Here is a 10060-nt window from a genome sequence, read left to right as displayed (position 1 = left end):
TTTTACCTGTGATTTAATAATTCGCCTTCATTTTTACTTTTCGAGCACAAGGTAAGAAAAGTCGGTCTGTCGAACGGCTACTTTCATGTTCTCTTAATTTTTTATGACCACTAGCTAATGAAAAAATACGTCTCCTGTTTCCGTCTGCCTGCCTGCGATCTGCTGTCTATGTCGATGTTTATTAGACAGACACTCTCCGAGACTACAAAACGAACTGGTATAGTGTTTTAGCAATATCATGTAAGACGATAAAAGGAAAAAAAATGTCTAATCAACCCCACCAACAATTTTTGCTTGGTAATTGCCATTTAAATATTATAAAATAACAAACTGGTCTGCTTGTGGTTTATAAATCCGCCTTGAATTTTTATCCTAGGCATCCAGATTTTACAGTTTAACTTAGAAGCTGCAAAACCGAATGCTCTGAAATCTTACAATCATAAACAATCGAAGTTAAGCATTTAGTGATAATATATAAATGGCTCCCGTTGGTTTTAAACGCTTTATTAAATATATTTAATATTGCCGGTACCTGTGCGGATTGCGCCCTCCCTAGTCAGATGCTGCGTGAGTGTTATTTGTGCCAATGCTTAACATACTTTTATTTTAAATTATAGAGGTTTTCATTGTAAATAAATAAAATTCGCAAAATTAACTTTTAGAGAAGCTGTATTTACTTATTTCTTCGACCATATGTATTACGCATACAATTTTTGGTGTTCCAACAAATGAATGAATGAAAGTTTGTTTAAAAATACGTTCTAACCTAAATATGTTTCTAAATTATTGTCCACGGTGAGTAATATCATATAACTATGAAACCTTGACTCATGTTGGTACGATGATAAAGTACTATTTGTATTCCTGTTTTAGTGGGATTATTTTGGATGACTTAACAGTTTGCGGAAATTCAAGGGCAATTTTTTTTATGTTATGCGTATGCATCCTGTTATATAATAAAATCTACGATTTGTAAAGATACTTAAATTATGAACCAATACAGAGACCTGTATAGAACGATAAAAATAATGGGATAAAAATAAAATGGCACTGATTTAAATATCACATATCTTTAATTAAAGGTAATTTTACATACAGTTAAGTTCCGTCAGCTTACCTAAAACAAACTCATTTTAAAAATCTTGCCTACACGAATTCTGTTAAAGTAATATTAAAGTTATTGACGGTTTATTTCTATATTTACAGCCAATAAAAAAGCGTAACTAATTAGAAATTGCTTTATAAAAATAAAAATATTGTAGAAGTATACATTATCGTGCTTCCAAACATATGATGTGGTCAAGGGGTAGGTCAGTTTAAATTTTCTCTCCAACCGGAGTGATGGTTAATTCATTAATCTGCAAATTAAGAATTTTAAAAAATAGCACCACAATACACAGTACAATACCTGAACATGCTCAGGAGTTGATAAAATGTATCCTATAGCTTCCGCAATATCCTGTGCCTTTAATATTGGCAAAGTTTTCATGAAATCTTGACGTTCGTCGCTTAAACCAGGATTCAAAATTGTCATTTCGCTGGTGACTAATCCAGGACTAATACTCTACAAAATAAATCTAAAAAAACAATAAAAATAATTTAACCAAAACATACAGTAGTTTTAATTTTAGAATCAACGGCGTTCAATTCGTGCCTCAGGGTCTCGGTTAACGCAGTCACTGCGTATTTACTAGCCGTATAAACGTTAATTCCGGGAAAATTCGGCACTCTGTGACCGGCCACACTATTGATATGAATAATGTGTCCATTAATATTATTAGCCGACATTATCTTCACAGCCTCCCGAGTCGCAATGCACAAACCCATGACATTCACATCGAAAGTTTGCCTCCAAGCTGCCGCGTCTCCATTTCTTAACAAATTATTGTCTTTGGAAACACCAGCATTGTTGATCAAAATGTGAACATGACCCAAATTTTTGTCAATCCATTTGAACGCTTTTACGATGTCTTCCTCGCTGGTGATGTCAGTTTTAACAGCATGCAGTTTTCCTGACTTGCCACAAAGTTGTTTCGCCTTCTCCTCTACCTGTTCTGCGCGACGGGCTAGCCCAACAACCTGAAAAAATAAGTTAATTTTTGTAAGTTTGTAATTGGAGACTAACTATTATTCCTTTGTCGACAAGGAACTCAGCGATGGCTGCACCTATGCCAGAACTGGCACCTGTCACTACAGCGATTTTTCCAACCCATCGGTTTAAGGACAGAACCATTTTCGATGTTCGTTATGTAAGAGTAAGTTCACAACTGGATTCATACCGGATTTGTGTTATTGTGTTGTATTCTGCATCGTCCTTGAATGAAAGAAGTTTCGCTTGAAGAGAGGTCACGAATGTCAATTAAAAGTGGTAGGGCAAATAATGCATGTTGCATTTAATGATTCGCTGGTGAGGAGGGAAATTATTAGTTTGAATCATGTCGCAAACTGTATATTAACATGATGTTGTGTGAAAAGGATGCAAGATGCTTCACAAAGAGTGGCTCGAAGTATACAGAAAAGATCACTGCTGGCTTGCAGTGGCCTTGGTGTAATAAATTGATCTACTAGTAGAGTGATTATTAGGATTCGGATTTTAGGTCGTTGAAAAATGAATAAAAGGAGACATTTGTAGGTCATAAAATTGACGAATTAGATTATAAAAATCTTAGTTTAGGTTAAAAATCTAGAGGAAAAAATATTTGGTCAACGAAAAAGCATACATCAAAAAAATATATATATTTAAAAAAAAAAACATTAAACAAAACATTATAGAAACAAATATTTTGTGTAACGAACAAAAAAATGATTAAATAAATAAAGGATCTATAGTTACGTCTACTAATTCTAAGTTATCGCAAAAAAATGGTGATCAAATTAAAGCAAGTCGCATTTAACAAAAAGTAAAATATTAATTCAGGTATTTAAAATGAGTTACAAAAGCAAACTATATATTTCTCTAAATTTTCGATTGTAAATTTACACCTTTGATTGCTTAAAACACTTTTTTGCGCTGCCATAGTTGTAATTGACATTTTACGTTGACACGTGGCGTGTCGTAATGGCAATGAAAAAGGATCTAGCGCCGCAAAATACAAACGAGGAATTTAAGCTTTGAAAAAATAAATTGATTATCACAAAGTAATTACTACTAATTGATAATCATGTATCTAAAGTTATTATAACAAAAAGTGGCTCGAAATTTTAAAAAAGCGCAATTTAAGTTGTAATCTTAAATAGGGGAATTTGTTGATCAAAATTTGGGTTTGTAGTAATTTGACAGTTGACACTATTCGATGGTTTGGTTTATGTTGTTGACAACTATTATGTTATTACTATTTGTTAGTAGTTCTTGTTAATTAAAAAAACCGTTTAAACTTGACGTTATTCGCAACCTCACGCTGAATCATAATCACAAGATTCTCTCTGATCTGGAGCCGTAAATAAAAATGTTTCCACTGGTAAGTATTTCAGACTTATTGGGCTTGTGTCATTCTGCCGCTTTAAAAACGCTGTTAACTTATAAAATTTCGAATGATTTATATTATGTTTGATGCCAAGAGTGCTTTTCAGAACTGAATATATTGTCCACAGTGTGGAGGCTTTCATGATTTCCGACTTAATTTGGAAATAAACCAAGAGCGTCGTTTCAGAAAATTCGCGTATTTTATTTTCTTCGCACCACTTGATGAATTTTTGATATTCGGCTTCATATGGACCTGCGGATTTTGCAGGCAACAAATTTGCAGTTGCTTTATCTGCAATTTTCTGAATACGTGCACGATTTTCCATTTCAACTTTGAAATTCAAAATCTAGACCGGACAAATTGACAGATTGGTATTTGACGTATTTGGTAATAAATTCAATACCAACATAATTTCGGTTCAGAATATTTATTCTTTTAGCGATTGAAAAATGTTATTTTTTCAAAAAGGCAGCGCAAAAAATATTGTATGATACTCGTGTGAAAACTCCATTGCATTACTCACTTACATACAGCGCTCGACTGCGTCTCGCGCCGTATTCCCGTTCGTAATGCAATGGACCGTTTTCAACACTTGTAACATAAATAACTATTAAGTTTTGAAAACGTGCGTTCCACATCACAAGAAGTGATGGGTGCAAAATTAAATATTGAACAATCTACGTTTCCGTTTATGTATGTATTGTTGGTACCATTTCCATTACCGCAAATTACGTTATTTACTCAACATATAAAATCGTATCCTAGATTCTTTTTTAATAGAGAACATAATTTTTGGAACGCCATTTCCCGCACCTTTCCTGGTGTGTTTTTTAAAGATGCAACACCTTTTTCACAATTTCCATACTGTGGTTTAATTTTAAACCTATAGTTTCTAATTGTTCCATTGCATCAGCAATAATTTTAAAGTCAGTTTTAATGTACAAGAGTTCATTTGGGAGAGGTGTATTTGGTAAACTGTTTTTATAAAACTCTACTCTTATTGGTGCTTTTAAAAAGATTTTTTTAACATTGCTAATTATCCCATTGACATCTGGATAATTCAGCCTAATTGTTTTAGACACTAAATGTAACCCATGTGCCATACATGTTAAGTGTCTTATATTTTCATAAAACACCTTCAAATTAATACCAGTTTTGATCATGTATGAAGCACCATCTGATACAAACCATTTAACTTTTTTGTGTTCAGTTCCTTTTGGCCACAATAAAGTTACAAATTAACAATTAAATAAATTATAATAATTTCAATGCTTAAATTATCAATAGCACACCCAATGATTCGTTTATAAATCTTGAGATTGTGTTGCTATTAGTTTTATCAAGCTGCTTCAAAGCTAGTAGAAATGGACGGCCAGCTTCTTCAGAAGATAACTTTCCAATTACTAAATGGGCTATGTATCTTCCTAATCTGTCCGTCGTCTCATCGACGCCAATAGAATTTCTAATTTGTTTAATTTAAATTTATTCCATGAAATATTTGCTGCGGTAAATGCCCTACATAAATCCGTGCAAAATTGCGTAAAATCATTGTCGGAACTAATGTTTAATAAAGTCTGTTTACTGGATTTATTCTTGTTCTTTTTATGTGCATCGCCACTGCAGTGTTGTTTAAAGTGTGATTTTTTTTCGCACTTAAACTAGGAAACAAAAATATGAACATAATACAAGCTTCAGTATTTTAAATGTTTACTTACAACTTTTCCACACACTTTGCAGAATAACTCATTGTCTTTGGTTGAAGAAGGAAATTGAAAATTAGTGTCCAAATTATTCCCTAACCATAATTTGATTTTATCTTTCATGGATGATTTTACCTTAGGGATTTTGAGGATTCTTTACTGTATGCACAAAAATCAAAACCGGTCCCAGCACACTCACTAACACGCAAAGACACTCAGTATCACTAACAATAATCTTCTAAAATACAATGCTTTTTCAGAGATTCACCTCCGCCACGCTTCGTTGGTCGTGGAATCCTATTTTAAGCCTTTTAAAATTTACAATTAGGTCGTTTAATTAACACTTTCGGTCTTTAACGGTAAATTAGGCATTTTAGGTAGTAATAAATGGGCGTTAAATTGACAGAATCTTTTTTAAATTCGGATAAATATATAAATTTCGCTGCAATGCCTGAAGTCGATATAAAAAGACAAAAAACCTAAGATCCGAAGCCTACTGATGAAATATGATTTGTTGTCTTCTAAATTAAATTTGTTTTCCTATGGAGCAAATATTCTATTTCTCTCCCTAGAGAGCAAATGTTCTATTTCTCTCCCGAATTGGCGGTCATAAAAACCGACTTTTACTCCAGCGAGAGCAAAAAATGTATTCATTTTTTACCAATATAACTGGAACGATAAAAGCTCAAAGAAGAGGCTGAGACGCATAAAAAGGATATCAAAGAGATAGGTAGTTATTATACTTTCATAAACTTGATTTTTGTTGTGTTTTTTCTATAGCGTCGGAATGAATTAAACTTAAAAATTTCATAAGTAATAATGTAACAATATTAGTAACGAATAATAATAATTAATGATATTAACATGATTAATTTCAAAAACATACATAAGACATGTAAAAATACAGACCGGGTTTCTCACAACTTCTCACCAATAGGAGTTATAATCAGTTCTTGAATCTAAAATTGTTTGTCAATTATCATTCAAATTTTTATTTTAACACTTACTTGTACGTTTTCTGGAGTAGATAATACGTAATCCACAGCATCTGCAATGTCATCAGCTTTGATCATCGGAAGGCTGTTTAGCAAGTGGATCCTCTCAGCACTGTTCTCTGGATTAAGGTCAGTCATCTCAGTGGAAACTAATCCAGGGCTCAAACTCTATAACATTTCTCTAAAACTAAAACACAACACACTTACAAAAACACACCGTAACTTTAATCTTCGAATTCAAGTTATCCAGCTCTTGCCTTAGAATACCAGACAACGCCCCAACGGCGTACTTACTAGCAGAATAAACGTTGAAAATGGGTATGTTAGCCAATTTATGACCAATGAGGCTGTTGATGTTTATAATGTGTCCACTAATTCCATTTGCACGCATTATTTTAAACGCTTCTCTTGTGGCAGTGCATAGTCCTAGAACATTCACGTCTAAAGTGGCTCTCCAATCTTCTGTCTTCCCTTCGTGAAGATAACTTTCTTTCAGTACCGCCGCGTTATTTATCAAAATGTGCACATGTCCTAGATTGCTTTCAACCCACTGGAATGCTCGTAAAATTTCTTCTTCTTTACTCATGTCGGTTCTGACTGCATACAGTTTCCCTTTTTTCCCATCTAGTGCTTTCGATCTTTTTTCGATTCGTTCGGACCGCCGTGCTAAACCCACCACCTAAAAAGTCTGTCAAAAATTGTGCTATATTGTATTTGGGGTCTTACAATCAATCCTTTTTCAACAAGGTGGTCAGCAATGGCCGCCCCAATCCCGGAACTAGCACCCGTGACGATTGCTATTTTGCCGATCCATCTTTGCATTGAAAGCACCATTGTGGTTTTCTGATAATCTTTTCTTCTCTGAGTTTTTATATCGTCGTAAGATGTAGGCGAGCCTACTTGGTGACCTTTACTACGAGTAATTTACATATTTTTTGCATTTTTTGTGCGCTTTGACGCTAAGATTTGTTTTCAATGTACATAATGGTGGTGGTTAGACAGATATTGAAATAAAACTTTTCAGTTATTGGATATTAGTGAAATTAGTTACACAAGGCCGACAGGTTCCTCGAAACCGTATCATGTAAGAGGACTATTTAAATTAAAATACTGAAAACCACTACTAAACCATTTCAAATCTGTCAACGACTAATGCATATGGATAAATGTAGCACTTTGTAATTTTTTATTCAACGTGTACCAAAGTATAAGTGAGTTTTTTCCTGACGTGTGTAGTGAACCGAGTCGTTGAAAAATGCCACTGGCTAGTAAATTATTCGAACCTGAAGCTATTGAAAGTACAATTACTGCTACAGAGTATTCGGTTTTGCAATTTCTAAAATGTAAATTGATGTTGCACAATTTAGAATTTTTTCCAAAAATTTTAATGTCAAAGGTAAAAAACGAAAGCCCATTCATCAACCACAAGTATAGGAAGTAATTTGTTTTATAAAATTTAATTAAAAGTGGTAGGATATCCTTTAAAAAAATTTGAAATGACGTTATCAAATTGTTGGTGAAGACGATCAGAAAGGGAACCGTTATAAGTAACAAAGAAAATAAATTTAATACTTACATACACGTGTATGTTCAGTCAGTAGGTAAGTAGACTTTGGAACGTAGTATATAATTCAAATGATACTAGGTGGATAGGGTTACATATAAACATAAAGCTGACTAGTATTTATCAAAACTAATGACATACGTCAATTTAATGTTATCATTCTTACAGTTTAATTACTTGCGATAAATATACTTATTTTGCAAAATGAGAAGTCATTAGTGCGACTCAAACGAGTTTTCGTTTTTTTATGTTTTATCGTTTTTATCGTTTCTATGTCATCATAATTCTTTTGTATTTGTTCGTTACAATGTGCGAACCATTGTACTAGTTGAAATAGGGCTTGTCTAGGAAATGGCCACTTTCATGTTTTCTCGACGTTTCATGACCCTTAGAGTCTTAAAAGTATATCTGGCAGTTTTGTCTGTCTGTCCTCTGTGCTTGCAAATATTTTAAGGTTATGATTAACTATTTACCATGAGTAAGATTATGGTAAAACGCTAATCAAAATGCATCCGTTTATCAATTATTCCAACCATTTTACTGGTTAATAAGATTCACTTTAGAATAAATGAATATACTATGAAAACCTGTACATGTATTAGTATTTTAAACATACAAAATTAGTGTAGATTTTATCCCTTTCCAGTACATATTTTAACAAACTTTTGTGCATACATATCCGTCTTTTTATAGATTTATAATAGCGCTCACAATTTATGGGCATTTAGCCAAACTTCACCTTCTGCTGCCAAAACAAATGAATGTACCTGCATCGCAAGTGGCTCCTTTGTTTTTTCATTCACAGTAAAATTGTACTTCCTCAAGAGCGCCGTTAGACCTACTTTAGTCTGCATCAGACCGAAACGCATACCTAAAAATAAATTTGTCTCCAAAGTTGAAAAACTCTATATATTTATGTACCTATACAAATCCTTGGACCCTCTCCGAAAGGAATATATGCATAATGATGTCTTAATTTTTTATTTTCTTCCGTAAATCTATCAGGATCGAACTTCTCCGGATCTGGATAGTATTCCTCATCGTGATGAATACCAAGAATTGGAATTATAACCGTGGTATCTTTTTCAATTGTGATATTTTCGTCTGGTATGTTATAATCGCTAATGCATTTTCGTGTGAGGAACGGTAGAGGAGGGTACTTCCTCAAAGTCTCTGTAAAACTTTGAGTCTTTACACATTTTTAACTTTAACAGACCTACTACCTTCAATCACTTGATTCATGTACTTCATATCTTGAATCGATTGGTAAGTGACCTTGCCGTCATGCTTTGCCAAAACGCTTTCAATTTCATCTCTGAGCCTCTGCTGCAAGTCTTGATTTTTGGAGAGCTCGTACAGGGCGAAAGTCATTGTAGTAGACGAAGTTTCATACCCCGCTAAAAAGAAGACGAAACACTGTGCGGCAATCTCCTCCATAGTCAAAGTTTTGCCATCGTGTGTATAACCCGCATCTTCTGGTACGTTATTTTTCAAATCGATCAGTAGCTGCATGAAGTCTTTCCTGATGTAGTTGTTTTTCTCCCTATATTCAACCGTGTCTTTCACAACCTTCATAAAGAAATTTGCGATATCTCGGGGAACCATCTTTACTCCAAGAGCTCGAGCAAATTCTGGAAAACTCGTACACAAAGCTCGCCGCAGAGCTCTCAGTTTTGTTGTATTGAAAATTCGTTTTCCATATTCACGGAAAGGCGAATCTTCTTGATCGAATATTTTAAGTTCCAGGCCAAAAGCGCAGGAACCGATAATCTCAGTACCGAAACATCCCAGTACTTCTTTAATATCAATAGGATTTTTTTTCTCGGAGTCTAATCGAATTTTTTTTAATAGTCCGTTTAGGCAGTCGACAACGGTTTGGAACATCATCTTCATTTTTCCAGACGTGAAAGTTGGAGTTAGTTTCATACGGAGGTTTCTCCATTTTTGACCCCCAAAAGTGAAGAGATGGGCACTCAGAGGGTCGTCTTTCTCGTTGTAGTACATACCGCGGTCCACAAAATGGTGGAAGTCTTTAGTAAGGACGTTCTTGACGTAATCTAAGTCGACAACAAAGTAAGTGGGAGAAACTAGAAAATACACTCCTCCGTGTTTCCAATTTTTCTTCTTCATTTCGTTATAAATTTTTTGCATTGCCAGTCCTAAATGTTCTTCACGTTGGATGGGACTGGTCAAATTTCCGTAGGGAATTTTGGGTTTCAGATATGGCAAGTTCTTGCGTTTCCAGTACTGGTACTTCCATTTGAAATAAACGAATAATATACTGTTTAATACGAGGAATATGCCGACTATATTTTGTGCTACGTTGTCAGAGAGCAT

General features: G+C 34.1%; 3 protein-coding genes across 3 annotated transcripts; all 3 read right to left on the bottom strand.

Moving 5' to 3' along the window:
- Positions 1–1054: 1054 nt before the first annotated feature.
- On the bottom strand, positions 1055–2392 carry LOC135142068 (farnesol dehydrogenase-like). The gene is made up of 4 exons (XM_064073725.1): positions 2126–2392; positions 1615–2079; positions 1409–1564; positions 1055–1358 (listed from the first exon to the last, which is right to left on the bottom strand). Exons 1-4 carry the CDS (start codon positions 2231–2233, stop codon positions 1317–1319), a joined length of 771 nt encoding a protein of 256 aa, XP_063929795.1. The 5' UTR covers positions 2234–2392; the 3' UTR covers positions 1055–1316.
- A 3641-nt stretch (positions 2393–6033) lies between these two features.
- Positions 6034–6993, bottom strand: LOC135142401 (farnesol dehydrogenase-like). The gene is made up of 4 exons (XM_064074113.1): positions 6886–6993; positions 6377–6838; positions 6172–6327; positions 6034–6123 (listed from the first exon to the last, which is right to left on the bottom strand). Exons 1-4 carry the CDS (start codon positions 6991–6993, stop codon positions 6082–6084), a joined length of 768 nt encoding a protein of 255 aa, XP_063930183.1. The 3' UTR covers positions 6034–6081.
- A 1286-nt stretch (positions 6994–8279) lies between these two features.
- On the bottom strand, positions 8280–10060 carry LOC135142085 (cytochrome P450 6a2-like). The gene is made up of 3 exons (XM_064073746.1): positions 8947–10060; positions 8645–8896; positions 8280–8594 (listed from the first exon to the last, which is right to left on the bottom strand). The coding sequence occupies exons 1-3, from the start codon at positions 10058–10060 to the stop codon at positions 8431–8433; spliced, it is 1530 nt and encodes a 509-aa protein (XP_063929816.1). The 3' UTR covers positions 8280–8430.

This window comes from Zophobas morio, unplaced genomic scaffold (genome assembly GCF_036711695.1).
Source record: "Zophobas morio isolate AGI-343-1 ecotype UQ-CSIRO unplaced genomic scaffold, CSIRO_AGI_Zmor_V1 ptg000046l, whole genome shotgun sequence".
NCBI classification, from domain to species: Eukaryota; Metazoa; Arthropoda; class Insecta; order Coleoptera; family Tenebrionidae; genus Zophobas; species Zophobas morio.
Note: the sequence above shows the minus strand (reverse complement) of the source record. Positions and strands in the feature narration are given on the sequence as shown.

Excerpts from the sequence above, each read along its gene's own strand:
- LOC135142085 (XM_064073746.1), bottom strand. The coding sequence starts at position 10,060 with ATGCTCTCTGACAACGTAGCACAAAATATAGTCGGCATATTCCTCGTA. Across the intron at positions 8,897-8,946 it reads CATGAATCAAGTGATTGAAG|AGACTTTGAGGAAGTACCCT; the intron begins GTAGTAGGTCTG and ends AAAGTTTTACAG. Across the intron at positions 8,595-8,644 it reads GGGTCCAAGGATTTGTATAG|GTATGCGTTTCGGTCTGATG; the intron begins GTACATAAATAT and ends ATTTATTTTTAG.
- LOC135142401 (XM_064074113.1), bottom strand. The coding sequence starts at position 6,993 with ATGGTGCTTTCAATGCAAAGATGGATCGGCAAAATAGCAATCGTCACG. Across the intron at positions 6,328-6,376 it reads ATTCGAAGATTAAAGTTACG|AGTTTGAGCCCTGGATTAGT; the intron begins GTGTGTTTTTGT and ends GAAATGTTATAG. Across the intron at positions 6,124-6,171 it reads CTACTCCAGAAAACGTACAA|ATTCAAGAACTGATTATAAC; the intron begins GTAAGTGTTAAA and ends AAACAATTTTAG.
- LOC135142068 (XM_064073725.1), bottom strand. The coding sequence starts at position 2,233 with ATGGTTCTGTCCTTAAACCGATGGGTTGGAAAAATCGCTGTAGTGACA. Across the intron at positions 2,080-2,125 it reads TTGTCGACAAAGGAATAATA|GTTGTTGGGCTAGCCCGTCG; the intron begins GTTAGTCTCCAA and ends TTATTTTTTCAG. Across the intron at positions 1,565-1,614 it reads ATTCTAAAATTAAAACTACT|AGTATTAGTCCTGGATTAGT; the intron begins GTATGTTTTGGT and ends TTTATTTTGTAG.